At 33.4% G+C, this 24,709-nt stretch overlaps 1 protein-coding gene across 2 annotated transcripts in view; it reads right to left on the bottom strand.

The window, feature by feature from the left end:
* LOC111059816 overlaps nucleotides 1-24,119 on the bottom strand; it is a 380,452-nt gene extending 356,333 nt beyond the window's left edge. Inside the window, exon 1 of one of the 2 annotated variants that reach the window (XM_039435597.1) lies at nucleotides 23,854-24,119. In XM_039435597.1, coding sequence (XP_039291531.1) covers nucleotides 23,854-23,915 — 62 coding nt within the window. In that variant the 5' untranslated portion in view covers nucleotides 23,916-24,119. The remainder of the gene's footprint in view (nucleotides 1-23,853) is intronic. The other variant, XM_039435598.1, reaches the window with a different exon arrangement.
* Nucleotides 24,120-24,709: the final 590 nt, after the last annotated feature.

The following is a 24,709-nucleotide window of genomic DNA, read 5'->3' as shown; positions in this document are numbered from 1 at the left end:
TTGTCTTTCCATAAGCTGAGGCCATGATTCTATTTTGGAGTTATTGATAAAAACATTTTTTTACATTTTTCTTTTTCAATCTGATGATTAAAATTGCAACAAATATTATTGAAGAGGAATTGATTTCAAAAATCATTAAAAGTGAGAAATGAAGTTTGTAGGAAATCAGCATTATGATAGCTTATTTTGTTAATTTCAACACACCGATTTTTCGCCAACACAACAACACAGAATGTTCTCTGATGGGTTAATTGGATAAGCGTATCGACGGCAGCCAGACCTGATAACAGCACTCACACATACATTCCGGGACAACACGTCATGGTATGATAGGACAGAAAGCTCTATGTTTATTTAGGATTTTTCAAGACATTTTAAATTGATAAATCATTTGTTAATTTTTTAGAAAACATAACAACAGGTCAATGTAACTTACTGAGTGCGAGGTCTACAGTTCACAGAACTACTAGTCTTGTTATAGACAACATCTTTGTGTTATATACAATATATCTGTGTCTTTCAAAGAAGACGAAAAGCCGTCGGTTCCAATTACCTAAAAAGTAGTCATAATCTCTCATCATCATCCCTCTCACTCATTACCCACACACAAGCCTACGAGCTTATGTGGGCATCACCCTCGGTATTATTATTATTATTAACAAATGATGTGATGTATGAAGTCAGGCGACATTTACGTCAGACGATCAAGGGATAAACTCCTACATACCATCAGGTGATGAAAAGTGGAATGCACTTGATCGTGACACAAGTCTGTACACACTATAACATATATTGCACCATCAAAAATTCCATACAAAAGAATATTCATACTTTCAATTCATTTAATATTCAAAGTGCTTTTCAAGGATAATATAAAAGGAAGAAGGAGCCTCCTTCATACGCCAATATTACCGTTAAAATCAGACTATAGAATAATAATTATCCATCATAAATCAGCTGTTTAGTGGACTATAATACTAACCGTTTGAAAACATTGAACATCTTGGAAATGTATCTTTCCATAAACGTTAGTAGACAAAGTTTTCTACTAACTTTGTCTTTCCATAAGCTGAGGCCATGATAGCCCAGGCGCTGGCTTACATTGAGCATACATGAGAGAGGCAGAGAATTTGACTTCGGATTATTGTTAGGGGGTCTTTAGTGTATATGAAACTCGATGTCGTCACGTCCCAGGGTGGTCGACAGATTGGGGGGGAGGGGGGTAAGTTGTAAAAAACGCGCGCTTATAAAATCACCTGTCCTGCAGTTACTATTCACAGTAAAGCTTTGAATTTTTTCTCAATATTATGTACACATAACGGGCTTTCAATATGGTTCTCTACATTTTTGCGATAAACCGCATAGTTTTTCCGTAAAAAAATAAAATATCTCGAAAAATGTATTTTTTTATTATGGACTTTTTGTTATTTCGCGAATATTTGAGTCGTTAGCCGACTTAGAGGAAAAGGTTCCCAATAAACGTTGTAGGCCGTTTCTTCCTGAATCCAATGATATATATAGTTTTGGGGTTACGATCATAGATGCGGCGGTGGGAGGGGGATAAGTAGCACTGTTACGCTGCGGCGCGGTCCTCCCCCATGATTAATGCGCGTAGTGGCCTGTCTATCGCATCGCTCCTACTAGTCTATGCATTCAAATTATGTATCTCAGGAACGCTATCTTATGTATTTTCGGTCGCTGAACACGATTTTCCAACTCTCAAGCCTCAATAATTGATAATTCTCTTCATAATATACAAATTATGGTCAAAATTACAAACTTCATCTCATTCTGCAAGGAAACTAAGAAATGACTGTTTGAAATAAACGAAACTTGGGTTTCAAGGAATATATTTAGATAGAATAATGAAAATATTCATATGTGTTTGTGTTTTATTGTTTTTATTTCAAATTCAATTATTGTGATGCGCTGCAGGCTAAATTATTAATTACACACTGGCCACGCTTACTTTATATAGTGTGGTCAGTTAATTTCCAAGAAGTGTTTGTGGAATTTCTTAGTTCTTTAAGGTGGAAATGGAATTCATCATCCATTCATTATCATAATAATAATTATGTTTAGTATGAACATGATAATCTTTCGTGAATCTTTAGTTTGTCGTGAACTTTCGAGAAATTATATCCAATATAAATAATACATATGTGTCAAATTCAAATGAAATGAAAATTTAAATATTCATTCAAATTATTCCTAACAGTATTATTATAATGGTATTTCACTAACTTTTGATTGATTCATCCATTATGGTATTCCCGTTCAGACTGTTTTGAAATGGTAACAAGTTATTCAGTATCAAAATTTGGGAATAGAATAGTTTTGGGCCATGCCTGTTATTCTTTCCCAAACATAATATTCTTATGATTTGTAATTCAATCCACAAATGAATGAATGAATGTATTCCTGCAAGTAGCTAACGTATGGATTATTCCTTTATAGATTTCTGCATGTCTCATTAATAAATCTTTGCCACAGATTTAGAAATCAAGTCTCGATGGTTTGGAGAGCATATTATTGGAGTGATTCTTTTACTCTGCTGCTTCTAGTATGTTTACTACCTTTGTTTGAATTTAGACCATGTACATGAAAAACTATGTCCACCTGTATCACTCCATCTTCATTGAGAATTTTCATAACTCTTCTCATCACAAATTTTCCATAATCTTGCAGCGTATTGAAAGTTTTGAAAAGTGAAGTAGGAGTTGAATTCAGGAGAGCAATGTTATCATTACGCGAATTTGTCAACGATATTTAGGGATTTAGTCAAATCTAGCCTACAACTAGTTCCACTTACAATTTCATGGGCCAAGTGAGATTAATAGTTTTTTTCAAATATCCATCAGATGTTGACAGAGATTGCGGTTATTGTAAAAATGCATGCTGCACTAAAACTTCAATGCTGAACTATCTTTAAACGGCTACCTAGTAAAAAATACAGATATCAGATCTCTTTGTTCTAGAATGAATTAAAACTAGGATTTTTTGTTCGAGTGCATCGTGGAGAATGACAGAACTCTGTTTTTTTATAGGTGAGAATACACTTTTACAATTTGCCACAACTGTGTTCAGATAAAAATCGTTGGAGACCGAATAACTATTTCTACATTCAAAAGAGAATCACACACTTCTTCACTTGCTTCCAGACCATTGATAACATTATCCAGATTCTGTTATCCATCAGAGTCTTGAAGAAAAATGTAATGTTCTCGTGAGAAGGTTATGCTTCTGGAAATCATTCTCATCTCTCATTATTCTTGTTTTACTTCCTTCGATGATGTTCTTCACAACCTCCAGTGATATCCATAATGATGTCAACATACTTGAACAGAATATTTGATGGAAGATTTATTTATAAAGTAGCAGCCATTTTAGGAGAGCCTTTGAAGAACGAGGTATTCCAATCACTCACCTATGAGTTTTAGATGATCGAATGAGGGTTTGCTTCAAAGCATGATCGGCTGTCACATTATTGAATTTTCAAGGTTTCCTTTTGGCAGAGAGTCAATGTATTGACTGTATAGAGTTAATGTTTCCTTATTGGAAATGATTTTCTACTTCTGTGGGTATTTTTTTCATATTTTCTAGATATAACACAGACTCCATTGCATAGTTTGTTTGATTGAATGAAAAAAGTATGGGATCTTTTCTTGTACAGTTTCTATGTGCAATACCAGAGTCCTTCCTTAAGAGCACGAATACAATTTGAGATAATTTAAACTATGTTACAATAATCAGTCATAAATTTCAAGTAGTCATTGATTTTGCATTGTGATTCTAGAAACCTCCACAAATAGCTCCAGACTTCTTTCAAAAATATACTTTGACAATCTCTCATATTTGAACCGTTCATGAGTCCTTCTTGTAGTTGTTTCATTGAATTGATTGCTTGTTCTCACACCTTAATTATACTGATCTCCCCTCAATAGATTTCTAACAGTATTCTCTCCAAATATTTCAGATTCAACAAAGATATCTCCTATACAACTTTCATTCAAGTACCATTCCAAGACAATCAGTCAAACTCAGCCAGATGAAAAGTATCTATTCGTAGATATACGTTACAGAAATAAGTTGATAAAGAATTGTATCTCCTTTGTAATCAAATATTTAGTCATATCACATGGAAGTAATTGGCATTAATTGTGCTTCAACTGTTAATTTATATGAAGAAAATACTTTACTCCTGTTACACGGTGCTCTATATGGGGTAGCCTATATAATTTGTTTAACTTACTCCATTACTTGACTTTCGCAATTCCAAAGTGATCATTGAACTAAATCGAATAATTATTGTCTCTTTATAAAATATTAGTTTTTTATCGACTGAGAAACACATATATGATTCCTAACAAGATGGTTCATCATTACAATGTAATCATAAATAATAAAGTTCGTAATTTTGACCATAATTTAAAAGTATATTATGATGAGAATTATCAATTATTGAGGCTTGAGAGTTGAAAAATCGTGTTCAGCGACCGAAAATACATAAGATAGCGTTCCTGAGATACATAATTTGAATGCATAGACTAGTAGGAGCGATGCGATAGACAGGCCACTACGCGCATTAATCATGGGGGAGGACCGCGCCGCAGCGTAACAGTGCTACTTATCCCCCTCCCACCGCCGCATCTATGATCGTAACCCCAAAACTATATATATCATTGGATTCAGGAAGAAACGGCCTACAACGTTTATTGGGAACCTTTTCCTCTAAGTCGGCTAACGACTCAAATATTCGCGAAATAACAAAAAGTCCGTAATAAAAAAATACATTTTTCGAGATATTTTATTTTTTTACGGAAAAACTATGCGGTTTATCGCAAAAACGTAGAGAATCACATTGAAAGCCAGTTATGTTTACATAATATTGAGAAAAAATTCAAAGCTTTACTATGAATAGTAACTGCAGGACAGGTGATTTTATAAGCGCGCGTTTTTTACAACTTACCCCCCTCCCCCCCAATCTGTCGACCACCCTGGGACGTGACGACATCGAGTTTCATATACACTAAAGACCCCCTAACAATAATCCGAAGTCAAATTCTCTGCCTCTCTCATGTATGCTCAATGTAAGCCAGCGCCTGGACTATGATTCTATTTTGGAGTTATTGATAAAAACATTTTTTTTACATTTTTCTTTTTCAATCTGATGATTAAAATTGCAACAAATATTATTGAAGAGGAATTGATTTCAAAAATCATTAAAAGTGAGAAATGAAGTTTGTAGGAAATCAGCATTATGATAGCTTATTTTGTTAATTTCAACACACCGATTTTTCGCCAACACAACAACACAGAATGTTCTCTGATGGGTTAATTGGATAAGCGTATCGACGGCAGCCAGACCTGATAACAGCACTCACACATACATTCCGGGACAACACGTCATGGTATGATAGGACAGAAAGCTCTATGTTTATTTAGGATTTTTCAAGACATTTTAAATTGATAAATCATTTGTTAATTTTTTAGAAAACATAACAACAGGTCAATGTAACTTACTGAGTGCGAGGTCTACAGTTCACAGAACTACTAGTCTTGTTATAGACAACATCTTTGTGTTATATACAATATATCTGTGTCTTTCAAAGAAGACGAAAAGCCGTCGGTTCCAATTACCTAAAAAGTAGTCATAATCTCTCATCATCATCCCTCTCACTCATTACCCACACACAAGCCTACGAGCTTATGTGGGCATCACCCTCGGTATTATTATTATTATTAACAAATGATGTGATGTATGAAGTCAGGCGACATTTACGTCAGACGATCAAGGGATAAACTCCTACATACCATCAGGTGATGAAAAGTGGAATGCACTTGATCGTGACACAAGTCTGTACACACTATAACATATATTGCACCATCAAAAATTCCATACAAAAGAATATTCATACTTTCAATTCATTTAATATTCAAAGTGCTTTTCAATTGTAATCTTAGTAAAAAATTCAGCCTTTAAAACGCTCTCAATATTTTATGAACGCTTAAAAAAATGAAAGTACATGAAAGAAAAACCGGCCTTAAAAGCTTGAAATCAACTATTTTCTCGACTATGATCGAAAATTAGATCAACGCGAAAAGATCTTACTATTGAAATTTTAGATAATATTTGAAACACTCATGGATCGTTTTATATTCTATTATTGTTAGGTGGTTACCTTCAAAAACAACATGCCTGCAAATACAGTTCGCCTAATTTGAATCTATTTTTCTACAACTGCGCAAAAAAAAAAGAATTTACATACAAACCTCAGTACTCGATTCTCCTCGTAAAACAGCTTATTCTGAAGGGAATCTACTTTTTTGCTCGCTAACCATCTGCGCATGCGCTGTAGATTTATTTATGCTCGCTAATAATTCGAGCATGCGCAGAAGTGTTTCTTCACGCTCGCTAATCAGCTGATGATAAGCAGCTCACCAAAGGTAGGTCAGATCTTAACCTAAAAAGTAGGTAATCGTACGGTGTACCGGTTCTGCAGCCATGATGGATAATGGATATCAGTGAAGATGAATTATTATTAGCTCCGCCAGATATAAGTGATTTAACAGGTTTGTGCAGTTGTGGGAAAAATTTTGAATGTAATTCGCGCGTAACGCTTCTTTATCACTCTTGCGAAATTATCACGCTCCGCTTCACATCGCAAGAGCGATAAAGTCGTGCATCACGCTCTTAATACATGAAGCTACTTTGTAACAAACTGTCCTTGACAACAAATTCACTAAAGTTTACAAGATATGTGCTCTTGAATGTGTTACATTTTTGAAAAAAAACTTGATCTGCTTCCATTTCTTGCTATTTTCACTCTTATAGCTTTTTTAAATTGATGAGTGAAATCCATGCAGAATATGAGCTCATAGAGCATTAAATTCTCTTGATTTTGATGTATAGTTTCACACTTCCACGCATTTCCCATAGACTGTTGCAGCAGCTTTGGTGTTGAGTGTGATATCCCCTGTTTTGCAACAATAGACCAATTGACAAAGAAATTTGGAGAGGATGTTTTGAACAAAATTTTGGACTTTGCAGCTTTGTTAGGACCTGTAAGGAGGTGAACATATCAAAAGTCCCAATCCCTTCTAACGCTAAAGGGATGAGGGTGGTAAAAGTTGCATTTTTCAACTTTTTCCTTAGACGCTGTGACGATTTTTTATAGTGGCTATGTGAAAACCACTTTCTCTAAATTATATTCTAAATGGTCAAGGCAGAGACTGCACACTATCTCATGATCAACTACTTAACAATTTTTACCGTTACCGATAATTGCATTCTATTGGATAATTCTCGTCCGTTATCTATATAATAAGAGATAGTAGGGTTGTGTTTGTTCGTTTGTTCGCATCAAAACATGTCAACTTGTGGATTGCATACCGGAAAAACGGGAATGATTTAGATCTCCAAATTTTGCACATAGATTCTAAAAATATCAATCTCGTGCACCTGGAAGCCCAAATTTTAGTTTTCCTTCTAGATTTTTCAGAATTAATGTTTAAATTTCATTAATGGTACATTCGATTTCATTAAAAAATCACCAAATCATATGGTCGAAATTAAAAAAGAAACATCTGTTTCTATATTGCTTTCTACCTGAAAAATATGGTTTTGAATCATCGTTTTCCTGATGCAATGTTTAGGCCTACACGTGGCATGGATTATTAATTTTTCAGCTAGAACAATTTTTGAGACAAAGTGCTAAATAAACGTCTACAGTTTCATCAATGCTGTAGGACTTTCGGCAATATGAAAACGCATGCAGTTAATATGTCTTTGAATGGAGTGTTGTTATTTACATAAAGAAATTATATTCTTCCATTTTTATTTAATTTGAATTTCAAAATTATTCGAGCCCTGATAGAATGACTGACTAGTCGAAAATTTTAATATTGGAATGAGGGGTATTTTGGCAAGCTGAGCAAAAAAATAAGGTCATATGCATCTTTTCGTTATATCTTTCAATGAAAAATGATTTTTGTGGGTTGTCAAAACTCCCTCTGAAAGGGAAACTATTCAACTTATTCTAATAACTTCAAGTAAAATAACAATGATCATCCATCCATGAATCATCTTCTATACTGTAATAGAGGAAAGAACTGGATTATAAACGTAGCCTAAACAGGTGTAAAGTATAGGGAAATTATGTTTGACGCATTATCACGTCAGTACTACTGGACTGATTAATTTGAAATTTTGCATATAGATTCTTGCTTAACCGAGGGTGGTTATAGACCAATTTTAAATTCTTCAAGATTTGATTACATCAAGTTCTCAGTTTGTCAAGTTTTCAATTATTTGTCATGCTTCCAGTTTGTATGGAAGCAGCCGAAGATTCATCTTAAAAGGGAAATTAGAAGATAGGTATGATTGGGGATCCTTTTCGAATGAAAAAGACAGGTTTTCCGTCACCCCAAATTTTTTCCGCCATTTTGAATCCAACTCCTTTTTTTAATTGAAAAGTGGTCATACTGATTTACTTGAAATGCAGCATATAAATCCTTAATCAACCAAGGATTCTTATAGGCCTATTTTGAATTCTTCTAGATTTCATTACGTCAAGTTTGTCACGTTATTTTTTATATTTAAATAACGATTAGCCTCCTGCTTGGCATCAGTCGGTAGAGCATGAAATATTTTGATATGATTATAAAAATTAGGTCGTGGTTTTTTAATAGGATACAGTCTCATAAAAATCTTTATAGGCCCAGGTATGAGCTTCCCCTATAATTCTTGTAATACATTAAAATATATATATATATAATATATATATATATATATATATATATATATATGGTACTTATCCTATAGTGTTGAGGAATTAAAATAAATTGCATACCATAAACAATTTGATACATATATTAACAAATATTGCAAAAAATAGATCAGGGCAAAAATATAAAGAGCGATAAAAATATATAATATAAAAATAGAAAAATAATCGAAATCAGTAAACTATCACAGGCTAAATACTATTCTCTAAATTTATAGCACGAAACGTTACCATGAGCTTTTATCTTTTAATCATATGCATCCTTTTGTATGTAGCTGCGATATAAGCTTGCTAATACTTGTCGACTTGGACAATTCTATTAAAAATAGGTTCCTTAAAATCAACTTGATAAATTGGCAACCAATAATCCAAATATATATATTAAATTCTCTAGTATCTAATAGATTTCTTTGTAATGAATATATATTTTATCTCAGGGTGCAAGATTCGGCACCTGATGGAATAAGTAGAGCAATTCATCTAGTGAATCAGAGTTACAACAAACTATCGCAAATTATTGCAAAAATTAAAGGTCATATGAATATGTATTAATAGCCTAGATTTTATACTTCTTTGATTTATTAGAATTTTCTGAAATGTACTGACTCATTATTCCTCTAATAAAATACCTTTAATACTATCTTTACTTGCGCAAGTATTTTTTATTAAATTCTTAATTTATAAGAAAACCCTTTCGACGAGCTAGCTTTGATTATTAGGTAATTTCGAAGCACTGAGGGCGCCCATCACTAATTCAATATTTCTCACTCACGTGTCGAAATCTTCTTATGAGCTGCTGATGTCGATCCAACTCCTGGTGGTCCTGGACTATGGTAGCCGCAGTCGTCTCTTCCAAGGGGTTACAAAAATTTTTTGAAAATGAAAATGACTTCTGCTTTATAAGAGCATCACAAAGTCTTATAAGAAATTTAATAATTCAAACTAACTTTAGCTTTCTACAAGTTATAGCAAGGTATTACGCTCTATAATATTTAGGGACCTCTCATGGTGGCATTTGGCAGGCGAGTGTTGGTTCTCCTTTCTCAATTTTACAATTCTTATTTCCGACTTCCAAATTTACATAAAATTTGAATATCCTAGTCCTCCGCCATTAAAGGTTCAAATAGACCGTACTAAAATATTAAATTATTACTTATGTTGTATGTTTAATAATTTCTTTGCCTTCGGGCCATATCCATAACATAGACTAGATAACAATTTTATACAAATTCTAATCATTTGTAGAAATATATATAAATATTTTTGAATTGGCATACTATTGCCGCCTATCAACTGCCATTATGTGATTGGTGCATGCAAATTGTTTCAGTATTCATGCACTTGGTAACCTCCTATTTCCTGGATACATTTAATTATTTTTATTAGGTTTTTTAAGTATGCCCTCTACATGCTAGTTAATTTTCTATATATTACTATTTGTTTCATTCATCATAATAGTTAGCCACGTGACCTTTTGTTCTTCCAAATTGCATACCGTTCTGCCGCAATTGATCTCTGCCAAGGGGTTTGGTCAGATTCTACGTTGCATGGCTCGGTCGATCGTTAGGTCGCCAATCACTAAATGTTTATGCTTAACCTCAATCTTCAATATTTTATATAATATTATATATTAGCAAAAAATTATTTCAATTCCTTTTAGGCTATTGTACCGTTTAGCCAGGACAAGCTGATGTTATCTAATCTTTATGTTATCTCTTTGGCGATATTAGCCAGTTACTTTACTCAGACCTATTAGTATTTCAGCTAGGGATTTTTATATCTACCCAAATATCAATATGTTACACGCGCCCCCTGGATTTGAATTCAAAATATTTGAGAATCACAATGTTTTTAATGAAAATCCACCCTTCAATACATTGATATATTCCATACTTTGTTTACAAAATATACTCTCAAATTTTTATCATAGTTCGCAGATCTATCTGCTGCACCTCCCTTAGACCTCTATCAAATACAATAACAAATTCTCCTCATCAACACAAAAATATCGTAAATATAATCTCCTAGACACATTCCTCCTTACAACACTTAGAACATAGTATTTTTAAATTTGCCGCTCGCAAGGCCGCCAACCTAACTACACACATTTCTTGATTCTCTCATAATGATTCCTTTCAAACAATAATTTTGATGTACAAATTTTCTGGGGCTTATATATTATTGTAATTCCTAGGTCTTAATATAAATAATTTTCTATACATCAGGTACAATTCTTTTCTTTTGCTAATGGTTCTTTGGCTTTAGGTAACTAGCATTCATTTTAGGTTTTTTAGGTAACAAACATGGCATAACTAAAGGTAATAAATATGAAACATATGAATAAATATATTAACAATGATAAATATAATAAATAACAGTAATAAATAACATTTTTGGGTTACAATACTTTTCTTTTCATAATCATATGTTGAGCGCTAAGTTTGATTCAGGTGGCTTTGCTCAGCTGGTCGCTGGCTCTACATTCATACTGCTTACGTCAGAACTTGCTGTCGAATCTCATAGTTAACCTAACTGCTACATTTTTTCCTTTTAAAGGTAATTAACAAATTTTAAATATACTATCCCCGCTTGTGTCCTTTTTTATCTGATGTATATTATTTAATTACATAATTAGAAAATTATTCTTTTGCTTGTTGCAGGCTTCTAATGGTTGGAAGGATCGAAAATCTGATTTCTTGACACGAGGTTGCTTCATCAATATTAAATTTATTAAGAAAGGTCGGTAATTGGCTTGATAGTGGTGTTTTCCTTGATTACTTATCATATTTATTTCAAATTTGACGATATAGCATGTAGAAATTTCGTGGCTTTCCCGTATCTTTTGGCTTTCTGCTTGTTATAGCTACAAGGCCGGTTGGGTTATCTGCTATCCATTTGTTGATTGTTGAGGTTGTCCTATTATTAATTTATCCTTCTCAAATTCAAAGCCCATGTATCTGGTGTATCTTTTAAAACAATTCCTTGATCTGGTTCTGTTTTCTTCCTTATTATTTCTATTTATTCCGTTGAGACTCGATATTTTCACTTTAGTGGCATTGTTTATAATTCTAGTTACACCAATAAACGACTTTATAATATAAAGCTTCCAATCATCTTCATCCGATACTTTCCACTTAAATTCATTATTAGGCATCATCATCATAATAAACAATTCAATAATATAACACTTCCAATCAACACTAATAAATTCTTTCAACAATAACATGGTCTTAATTATAGCATCACTTTTCAATATTATCACAGCCATTATAACAAACATTACACACCATATCAAAACATTTATCATCTTTTCAATAGTATAATCTCTAATCAAATAATATCCAGGTACTTCCATTTTATTTATATTATTTTTTAATTCTTCCAATCTTATTAGCCACCGTTTATCTTTTATCAAACTCAATTCGTAGTCCACTTTATCCTTTTCCCGGCATAAATCCATAGTTGCTTTGTTACCAGTTCCATTTTTAATCCATTCATTCGATCCGTTTTTATCACATTTCTTTAGCCTATTCTTCCGGTCACATCGCTGAATATCTCTCTTGAAGCGTATGTGCCGCGGATGCATGCCATCATTTGTATTTTCTTGTCCTCCATCCTGGTGACGATCCGGTATCCTCCTTGGGCATTTAAAACGTGCATGCGGCCTCCATCGGCGCGCGCGGTTCCTCCGTTTCTTCCGCCTCCGAGATTTGCGATGCATCTTCTTCTTCTCCCGAATGCCATCCTCTTGTTCTTGATGTCGGTCGGGTGTCCTCGGGCGCCTCCGTCTCCGAGCCTTGCGGTGGGCGCTCCTTTTGTCCGGTAGTCCGTCCTCCCTGGTGTCATCCTCTTGGTCCTCTATCTTGGGGTCCTTGGTCTGCTTCGGTGGGGTCGATTGATGTGGATGCATAGGTCCTGTGCGCGGATCTGATACATTTTCAATTTGTTCTGTATTCACCAACTCTTTAATTATAGCATGATCCTGGTGGCTGTTGGTGTTCTCCGGCGGTGAGGGATCTTCGGTAGGGAACAGGATGCTTAGTAGGGATTGATGCTTGCGGGGTGTTTTAATTGCATGTTGGGCGGCAGTTTTTGGTGGTGGTTTATCTGTTATTGGCTTTTGTTCTTCTAATAATATTTTCGGTGAATCATTTCTAGAGGTGGTGTGTGATGTTGGAATATCTTGCTTTTCTTTGTTGGTTTCATTGGAGCTTGCAGGCGTTATATTGGGGGTATCATATATTCGTAATTTTTTAGCGGTGGTCTTCTCTGTGTTTGGTGGTGGGTTATCTTGTGTTTTTTGTTGGTTTAATCCTGTTGCATGCGCTAATGTATAATTTGTGCTTACTTGTTGAGGTGGCGGTTTGTAATTTCTGTTGTAATTATTCTGAGTGTAACCATTATTTGAGTTTAATCGATCACGGCCATCATAATAATTCCTGCGGTTGCTCTGATGGGCGTAATGACTAGTTGTGCGATTTTGAAAATTTTTATTATTCCAGTTACTATTTTGTTTGTGCTCATAGCGACATTCAAATTGAGGGGCAGATCGGGAGCGATCATATGATACTGGTTCATAATTTTGGCTGGTATACTGATTACTTTTTGAGTTATGTTGATTCCGTGTGTATCGTTGGTCTGATCGGTGGTTTGACATTGCCATCACAGACTGTATGCCATATAAATGATTTATTAGCTGTTTGCAATCAGTAATGGGTTGTGTGGTGAGTGCCATTCTAACTTGATACGGTAGTTTCTTCAGAATAATACTTGCTAATGCCGATTCGTTAATGGGCTTGCTCAATTGAGAATTTTTGAACTGTGGGGCAGTGACAAAAGTGGTACATGCACCGTCTAAGTTAGGGTTGAAATCGCATGATATGATGTCCGCTAGCACGTCCAACTGTTTACTTCTGCTCCAATACTGTTCCAGGAAGACAGCTACAAACTCATCCAATGATGTAAATTCATGGGCTCTACTCCGAAAGAACATCAGGGGTTCGCCAATTAATAAACTAGTCAAACGAAGACGCCACATGCTCCAAGAGGTAGGTGCAAGAGTTTGTACTAGTTTTATCTGATCAATGAATGGTTGAGGTTGCAAATGGCGATCAGTATTATCAAATTTACCCAGTCCTTGCAATATACTATGTGAATTGATGTTATCTGCTTGAATTCCTTGAGGTCATTGTTGGATATAATTTTCTAATACTGTTATTTTCTCCTGTGCCATCTGCCATTGACTATTATTTGTAATTTTATTAGCATTTACTTCTTGATCTGATTGAATCAGAGTGGATTTTTGAATTAGTAGAGTTCCATTTAGAGCCTTACAGGTTTCTGTGTTCTGATTGATACTACCTTGCAGTTGGTTCATTTTTATGGACATATTAATCTGTTTATTTTGTATATCTTTAATACTGTTAATATTTTTATCAACTGTAGTTGTTAAATTTTGATTGGCAACGGTAATTTGTTTGTTGATTTCTTGATGGCAATCAGCCTTAATGTTAGTTGTCAAATCCTGAATAGGTGTAGTGATTTGTGTGGTTAAGTTATCTATCCTTTCGTTCAGTTCACAGGTAACCGTATCCAACCTTTCCGATAATCCTGCTGTAACTTTATCCTGACTTTCCCTCTGTAGATTTATCATTGCTTTTAATTCTTCCCTATGATTCTCAACTTTACTCTCAATAGTATCTAACCGTCGTTCTACTGATTGTATGGCGACTGCTGTCTCTTTCATGCCCTGTTCCACTGTTTGCTTATTTGCCTCTTTTATTGCCGCATTCTCTTTTTTAATTTCCTGCATCATGTTATCCATTGTGTTTTGTAACATAATATTGAACATACTGCTAGTTTGTTCCATTATTACCCTTTTAAATGGATCTAGCTCTGTGACTGAAAATATACTTTGTTTGCTCAGATGTGACTCGGCCTCTGGAGATGCGGGTTCAGCAGGCTGCTCCTCGCCCCCTTTGAAGTTGATCTCTGCTATCCGTTGATTCAATGGTATGTCAGCGGCGTCGATTCGAGTGGATGATAGAGGTTGCAGACCTTGTGGATCGAAGACTATCGACCCGACACTTCCTGGTTCCCTTTCTCGTTGCGCATTGGCATCTACCATGGTGGGGTTTGATGTGCTGGGAGTCGACAAAGTGGGATCTGTGCAACCGCCGTACATATATGAAACTTCAGAGTTTGCGGGAGTGTGATTCATTGTGTCAAATATGATAAATGCTAATTAAAAAAGTGATGAATAATATGCAAAATGCTTAAAAAAGAGACACAAACCGGGACTTACAGTGAAACAGTTATGTGCAAAGTGTTTGGATATCCAAAAATAAGGTATTTATACTTAAGTTTTTTATAATGCTCTAGCGCTCCAATATTGAATATTGATTCCTGACTAGTTTACAGACTGTGACTTATTTTCCAACCAGCTTATACATAATATATTCTTGACTAGAAAGTAATAGCAGTTTAGGCTTATAAAATATGATCTCTCTCTATAAAATAAATTTTCTACAATAACAATAATATAAAATTTTCTTTAAAACATATAATTTCTCTTTATTTGAAGCTATTGATTCCCCAAAAAGTAATACAGAGTTTAATTCGCCTGTTTTCCTCAATACTAATATATATCTATAGTTTCATCATCCATCCACGACAAATTTCAATATGACTAGACTTGTCTTTAATTATTATCCTCAATATGGGTCTTGACTTGATTTCAAATAATTATTTAATGAGCTCAGCTCTCATCATCAGTCCCACGTTGGTATTTATATTTGGCATGTTTTTGTCGTATCCGTGGCCTATCACATTGGGCGACATGTTTTATGTCACGTTATTTTTTATATTCAAATAACGATTAGCCTCCTGCTTGGCATCAGTCGGTAGAGCATGAAATATTTTGATATAATTATAAAAATTAGGTCGTGGTTTTTTAATAGGATACAGTCTCATAAAAATCTTTATAGGCCCAGGTAAAGTTTACAAGATATGTGCTCTTGAATGTGTTACATTTTTGAAAAAAAACTTGATCTGCTTCCATTGCTAGAACAATTTTTGAGACAAAGTGCTAAATAAACGTCTACAGTTTCATCAATGCTGTAGGACTTTCGGCAATATGAAAACGCATGCAGTTAATATGTCTTTGAATGGAGTGTTGTTATTTACATAAAGAAATTATATTCTTCCATTTTTATTTAATTTGAATTTCAAAATTATTCGAGCCCTGATAGAATGACTGACTAGTCGAAAATTTTAATATTGGAATGAGGGGTATTTTGGCAAGCTGAGCAAAAAAATAAGGTCATATGCATCTTTTCGTTATATCTTTCAATGAAAAATGATTTTTGTGGGTTGTCAAAACTCCCTCTGAAAGGGAAACTATTCAACTTATTCTAATAACTTCAAGTAAAATAACAATGATCATCCATCCATGAATCATCTTCTATACTGTAATAGAGGAAAGAACTGGATTATAAACGTAGCCTAAACAGGTGTAAAGTATAGGGAAATTATGTTTGACGCATTATCACGTCAGTACTACTGGACTGATTAATTTGAAATTTTGCATATAGATTCTTGCTTAACCGAGGGTGGTTATAGACCAATTTTAAATTCTTCAAGATTTGATTACATCAAGTTCTCAGTTTGTCAAGTTTTCAATTATTTGTCATGCTTCCAGTTTGTATGGAAGCAGCCGAAGATTCATCTTAAAAGGGAAATTAGAAGATAGGTATGATTGGGGATCCTTTTCGAATGAAAAAGACAGGTTTTCCGTCACCCCAAATTTTTTCCGCCATTTTGAATCCAACTCCTTTCTTTAATTGAAAAGTGGTCATACTGATTTACTTGAAATGCAGCATATAAATCCTTAATCAACCAAGGATTCTTATAGGCCTATTTTGAATTCTTCTAGATTTCATTACGTCAAGTTTGTCACGTTATTTTTTATATTTAAATAACGATTAGCCTCCTGCTTGGCATCAGTCGGTAGAGCATGAAATATTTTGATATGATTATAAAAATTAGGTCGTGGTTTTTTAATAGGATACAGTCTCATAAAAATCTTTATAGGCCCAGGTATGAGCTTCCCCTATAATTCTTGTAATACATTAAAATATATATATATATATATATATATATATATATATATATGGTACTTATCCTATAGTGTTGAGGAATTAAAATAAATTGCACACCATAAACAATTTGATACATATATTAACAAATATTGCAAAAAATAGATCAGGGCAAAAATATAAAGAGCGATAAAAATATATAATATAAAAATAGAACAATAATCGAAATCAGTAAACTATCACAGGCTAAATACTATTCTCTAAATTTATAGCACGAAACGTTACCATGTGCTTTTATCTTTTAATATGCATCCTTTTGTATGTAGCTGCGATATAAGCTTGCTAATACTTGTCGACTTGGACAATTCTATTAAAAATAGGTTCCTTAAAATCAACTTGATAAATTGGCAACCAATAATCCAAATATATATATTAAATTCTCTAGTATCTAATAGATTTCTTTGTAATGAATATATATTTTATCTCAGGGTGCAAGATTCGGCACCTGATGGAATAAGTAGAGCAATTCATCTAGTGAATCAGAGTTACAACAAACTATCGCAAATTATTGCAAAAATTAAAGGTCATATGAATATGTATTAATAGCCTAGATTTTATACTTCTTTGATTTATTAGAATTTTCTGAAATGTACTGACTCATTATTCCTCTAATAAAATACCTTTAATACTATCTTTACTTGCGCAAGTATTTTTTATTAAATTCTTAATTTATAAGAAAACCCTTTCGACGAGCTAGCTTTGATTATTAGGTAATTTCGAAGCACTGAGGGCGCCCATCACTAATTCAATATTTCTCACTCACGTGTCGAAATCTTCTTATGAGCCGCTGATGTCGATCCAACTCCTGGTGGTCCTGGACTATGGTAGCCGGAGTCGTCTCTTCCAAGGGGTTACAAAAATTATTTGAAAATGAAAATGACTTCTGCTTTATAAGAGCATCACAAAGTCTTATAAGAAATTTAATAATTCAAACTAACTTTAGCTTTTTACAAGTTATAGCAAGGTATTACGCTCTATAATATTTAGGGACCTCTCATGGTGGCATTTGGCAGGCGAGTGTTGGTTCTCCATTCTCAATTTTACAATTCTTATTTCCGACTTCCAAATTTACATAAAATTTGAATATCCTAGTCCTCCGCCATTAAAGGTTCAAATAGACCGTACTAAAATATTAAATTATTACTTATGTTGTATGTTTGATAATTTCTTTGCCTTCGGGCCATATCCATAACATAGACTATATAACAATTTTATACAAATTCTAATCATTTGTAGAAATATATATAAATATTTTTGAATTGGCATACTATTGCCGCCTATCAACTGCCATTATGTGATTGGTGCATGCAAATTGTTTCAGTATTCATGCACTTGGTAACCTCCTATTTCCTGGATACATTTAATTATTTTTATTAGGTTTTTTAAGTATGCCCTCTACATGCTAGTTAATTTTCTATATATTACTATTTGTTTCATGCATCATAATAGTTAGCCACGTGACCTTTTGTTCTTCTAAATTGCATACCGTTTTGCCGCAATAGATCTCTGCCAAGGGGTTTGGTCAGATTCTACGTTGCATGGCTCGGTCGATCGTTAGGTCGCCGATCACTAAATGTTTATGCTTAACCTCAATCTTCAATATTTTATATAATATTATATATTAGCAAAAAATTATTTCAATTCCTTTCAGGCTATTGTACCGTTTAGCCAGGACAAGCTGATGTTATCTAATCTTTATGTTATCTCTTTGGCGATATTAGCCAGTTACTTTACTCAGACCTATTAGTATTTCAGCTAGGGATTTTTATATCTACCCAAATTTCAATATGTTACAAGTTTCAAGAAAGACCCTTGCGAAGCGCGGGTTACCTGCTAGTATTTAATAAATTGAGAGTTCATGCTATTCATTATATTATTTGTAAAATTACTGTCCTAGAGCATCATTTCTAGGTTGAACAAATGTTATGACTTAAGCTGGGTTTACACCAAATTTATCAACAAAATGTTAATAACTTAATTGATTCATATAATTATAAACTTGACAAACACATAATAATGTTGATCATGTGTATGATAAGTTATGTTCAATCTAATAGAATCCATAAGGATTAAGTTATTAACATTTTGTTAATAGCTTTGGTGTAAACCCAGCTTAACATAACCTAAAATTAAATATTTGAAAGATCAAAAGCCATCATAGTTCTGAGATCTACAAGGCATGGTAACTAAGTGGAATGTGAAAGAATGTGATCTATCATGAATTTTTTCTTTCTTTTTCTTTTTAAGGATGAAAGAATCTACAACAATAAATTGATCAAAATTGTTGGCATTATGGATTTATTTGTAAAGAAATATATAAAATGGATTTATTATATCCATGTACTGAACAGTAATAACGAGATCTTAAATGTATGTAGTATAATTATGTAAGTCTCAGTTACTCAGTGCAATCATCTGAACTCAATTCTCTCTATTATTGGAATTATCAATAAATAAATATTCATTTGAAGCGATTTCGCTAGATTTGATTCTCTTTGCAACAACTACCAATCAGAGAACAGAGAAATTTGAAAACATTCATTATAATAATTTATCAGATGTTGATGCCAATCCCTATGGTTTAAATTGAGTTAAGTTAGTAATTGTATTTCGTTATTTGTCTTATAATTCATGTAATTTATTGTAGACAAAGGAACTATTTTCCACAATATGACGAGTACACTACGTCATCCAGTACAACCAATAGCAATTCTTTTATGCAAATGAGAAACACTGAGATTTAAGACATTGTTAGCCCAATTCGATGAGAGACACTACTTATAGCTTCCGACCTTTCCCTAGATACACGTTTCTTGCATACTTGAGTTTTATTTGAAAATTTTATAACTCAATTGTCTTTCAATATCAGTGTTTTGAATAATATTTATGTTGATCGCAAAGTTCCCTTTTTGTATGTCAAAATAATCAATCAACGTGAAGAGACCCGATTAAAAATCAAGAAATCATCAAATATTCACCAAGCAGCACACTATGGAGTCCAGCTTATCCGACACATGATAGGAAAATTATTTGCGAACCACGGAAAAACGGAAAACAAAGCCACGTGAGTTGTACTTCTAACCATTTTAATTGGGGACCTATCTACGATTCATAAGTGACGTAAATTCTTGAGATGATCAATGGCCAAAGTCAAAACATAGAAAATAAAATAACAGAATGGCAAGTATATATAACTTAACTATGGTAAGAACACCCACAACAACAATAACATACAACATCAGCACAGAATTCAATTTTCATCACTAAAACGTTCATCCAAACTATTATAAACCTTATTCACTGAGTATGCATATAGTTTACTCTTAAAATTCATTGATGGGGTATATAAGCATTTTGGTAGCTTTTTAAATAGTCTCAAACCAATCACACTAGGACTTCTGTCAGAGAATCTCAATCTGTGGTGATGAATGAATGATGAATGAATGAATGGGTACCCATTGCCAAGAGTATGGAATAACCATGAACATCACAATTCTTTTTCAATGATTAAATCTTATTAGCAATGAATAATGCTACTCTGTAAATATAAATACACGGGAAGGTGAGTAATTTTAGTTGTTTAAATGCATTCCTGCACGATTGATTGTAATCCAGGTTTGCGAATTACCTCACTGCACGTTTTTGTAAAATGAATAATAATTTCTGACAGTTTAAAACAGATGTACCTCCCCAAAGTTCTACGCCATATACCGGGTGAGTGTAAATGAGAGGGAATTATCATTCTATTATGTTATTTTCTTTCAATTTATTAATGATTGTTGAATTATTCATCTTGCATGTCTGAACTAGAACACATCACACACAGATCACATATTATTAATCATCTGGAAATTTAAAACTACTGTCTACCTATTTTGTGTGCCGAGCACTATTTTTAATTCAGGCCTTTTCCCAAGTTATAATAGTAAATTTAATACGCAATAGACTAGAGCCATTATTGTGAGTTAGCGAAATAAATTATTTTCTCTCTCTATTATGAACGGCCATGACTTCGAGTTTCCCATGATAGATATTTAAAAATTGTGGCTCCAAGTTGTCGGGGAATGTAGATTATGGAATTATCTCTAAAACGTAGCCTTCCTGTCGCGACATGGAGGGCGATAAGCTGGAAAACAGCAAGCATTGAAATTATAACAAACTACCGATTTTGCAGTTACTATTTGGTCCAAAGGCTCTAGAAGCCACGCGACGATTGGTCAAATTGATTCCCTTCGCCCAATACCTGTTTCTGAATACAGTAGTGGGGCGATTCCCCAGCCGCGAGACCAGATTACGTTTCGGAAGACACTTTGCTAGGAGCACTACGAGAGTAAAGATGTAGTCGTTATGTTTCGCCCTTGTTGGGCAGGTTTACAAGTTTATATCATTAGTTAATGTAGGAGCTAATTTATTTTTATTAAAGTTTAAATTTTCTAGTAGTGCCATGTCCTGAAAAGTTTAATTATGTTTCTTCATCATGTACGAATAATTGTTTCTTCAAATAACCGCTAAGGTACGTAAAATAAGGTTAAAATATAATTTAGGGAATTTAATTGATTGAAACTTCCATAAGAGTATTGTATTAACAAAGCCTGTTATTTTTCAAGTTAATAATATTGATTGAGAATAATCCTTTTGATTTTATTAGTGATGGAAGATAATTATAAATTTTTTTTCTAAAGAAGTATAGAAAGTTTTCAGTTATGTTACTTTTGAGTTATTGTTTCTGGAGATATATTATCGTAGAGTATTGCTGAAAGTCAGGAAGATAGCCTTCAAATTGGAATGAAATTTTTAAGATTATGTTCATATTAGTTTATGACATTTTATAATTTTATATTTTTCAGACTCTGTTTTCTTATGTCATTAAGGCTTTCGAATGATTTAGTAAATTTTTATGAGAGAAATCTTAATAGACGAAGAAGAAAGTTTTTCTTTTCCATGAAATTAATATCAATGAATGTTACCATACATGAGTAAATCTGATATTGAGCCTGATACATGAATGTTCAAATTTTAATACAATTTAAATTATTTTCTATGTGTCTACTAATTTTATTTAATTAAAGGTAAAAACTATCTACAAGATGAATCTTATAGGGCAAACATTATTTTTACCTTAAAGTGAAATTTTCAATATTTTTTTCTTTTATTGTGTTATAAAGTGTCTTGTTTTGTTTTGTGATAAATTCATAATTCTAGTTGATACTCGTTTTTGGACTTGTATTTGTAGGTAAATCAAATCATAAACTCTGGACTGTTCATTTTAAATTAAGGTTCTGAGCAGTTTTGTGCGAATGCCCGTTGTTTACACTTGTATTGCGTCCTATAGTTCATAAATAATAAATAAAATAAATGTTGGCTAGCGCACAAGTTTCCAACAATACTAGCCGAGCTACTATATGAAAAATTATATTTGATTTCGCAAACCAAACGAAAAATATTATATAAGTTAGCATCATTTCAATCTGAATTATTCCTTTTTTAAGAGTATTATATCAATTTATATAAAAGTTAACATCATAATTAATGAAGTATTCATTTTCTAAAAGCATTATATTAATTTATAATGGCTACGTTTTAGAGATAATTCCATAATCTACATTCCTAGACAACTCGGAGCCACAATTTTTAAATATCTATCATGGGAAGCTCGAAGTCATGGCCGTTCATAATAGAGAGAGAAAATAATTTATTTCGCTAACTCACAATAATGGCTCTAGTCTATTGCGTATTAAATTTACTATTATAACTTGGGAAAAGGCCTGAATTAAAAATAGTGCTCGGCACATTTGCAATGTCGCAACTCTTGTGATTGTAAAATATATTGGAATATCTTCCTATATATTGGAGATCATACCTTCCAGTTCGTTTCATTTCCGAGAACATCAATATGGTGTTTGACACGTTATCACTGGTATATTAATATGCCTCATATGGTCAGTAAAATAAATCTCGGAACAAATTGAGTGGAGGGTTATAGATAGTGGTGAATGTATCAGTTGACTATTGCGAAATTAATTAATATAATTTTGATTGCACTCACTCCTAAGGTGCGTACAGATTTACGCGCCGCGAACATGAGCAATTCACTTTTATTCAGCTGATGCCAAGTTTTTTATATCGGTGTGTTACCGTTTCTGTAACAATACAGATAGTCAGCTGATTAAAATTGAATTGCTCATGTTCGCGGTGCGTATATCTGTACGCACCTTTACATTGACTGCTATCAGTTACGTAGCTGAAAGTATTCAGATAAAATTATGCAGTGGATGCGGCAGGATTTAGGTCAATGTAGCTCAGCATTGATTGGATTAGACTCTGTACTCGAACCTCCTCTCAGATATCCTTTTTATTTTTTGAATAGCTCATTATTAATTCTGATAGTTGTGAGAGACACAGTATCACATGGATCTATATCTTTTTTCAAGTTGCATTGACTCTTTATCAGAACATCAAACATGTAATAGTTTTAAGATTGTTTTATCCAAGTTCATTGCAATTGAAGCACTCTATCCCTAAATCTGGGATAACCATATATTTTAAGGTCCATATAAGAGATTAAGGTGTATCCAATTACGACACAAAAACGGTGTACACCACCGTTAACTCTGACCAATTAGTAGATCTTTTAGGTGAAAATTCCACCCCTACATAGAATTTGTTCTTATGGAAGGAAAACATGAAATATTGAAATAATGATATATATGAAATGAAATAGAATTCATTACTCTAAAATTCTATGAACATTCATTTTACGATGCATTGTTGGAGATTTATAACCCCTGAAAAAGAGCCAAAAAAAGGATGAAACCCTGCTCTTTCAATAATTCCACTTTTTCATGAACGAATTTCTTAATAAATGTTGAAATATCACAATAATACTCCACTGAAATAATTTCAAAACTCACCCGTCCTGGAAAATGACCAACAAAATGAGAATTGCCCGCAAAATTATTACTGCACTGCCCATTGTTTCAATAGAATGCCACTGGACACTTTATCAATCAATCAATGATTGATTCATTCCATGAAAACATTTAAAAGTACTATACTAACAACGTGAAAATATAAGTTTTTGAATTTCACCCAAACTAAGCCTTGGAAACGACGTGCTCTAATAGTTGATAAACTACTGAGACATCTAGATTCGATAAAAATCCACGTCAGACAGATGGTTATCAGAATAATTTATGCGACAATTTACGTGTCGAAAACTTAGCATTGGTAATTTCTTTTGCTACTGCGCTTGTGCTGAACCTCCAGTCAAGGTGATCAACGAGCAATGAAGCATCATATAATGCGCATATAGATGACAGGAGTGGATGCCAAACATTTACGTCAAGTTTATTTGAAAGCGGTCGATTTAACATGAAAGGCATCGATATTTTTCACGAAATGTGCTTCAACTGAGCGAAATCGATCGTCAAATAACTGAGTTATGAGTCAAAGTTTATGAGGAGAACAGTACAATTATGAGGAGGAAACAGCATATCCTATACTATTAAAGGGGCAATTTCTGTTTATATGTTTAGATGTTTGGATGTTAAGATGCTTAGATGTTTGTATTTCACGGGATCTCGAAAACGGCTCTAGCGATTCTCACAAAATTCATAACATATTGGGTTTAAAATATGAAAATTCGATTGCACTAGGTCTCATCCCTGGGAAAACTCGCTGAAGGACATTAATAATAATAATTTCTCTGGATGTTGGACGACACATCCAGAGGAGTTTATTTATAAATTCATACATACATTACATTAT

This window comes from Nilaparvata lugens, chromosome 9 (assembly GCF_014356525.2).
Source record: "Nilaparvata lugens isolate BPH chromosome 9, ASM1435652v1, whole genome shotgun sequence".
In the NCBI taxonomy this organism is placed as follows: Eukaryota; Metazoa; Arthropoda; class Insecta; order Hemiptera; family Delphacidae; genus Nilaparvata; species Nilaparvata lugens.
This window is presented reverse-complemented; position numbering and strand designations above follow the sequence as displayed.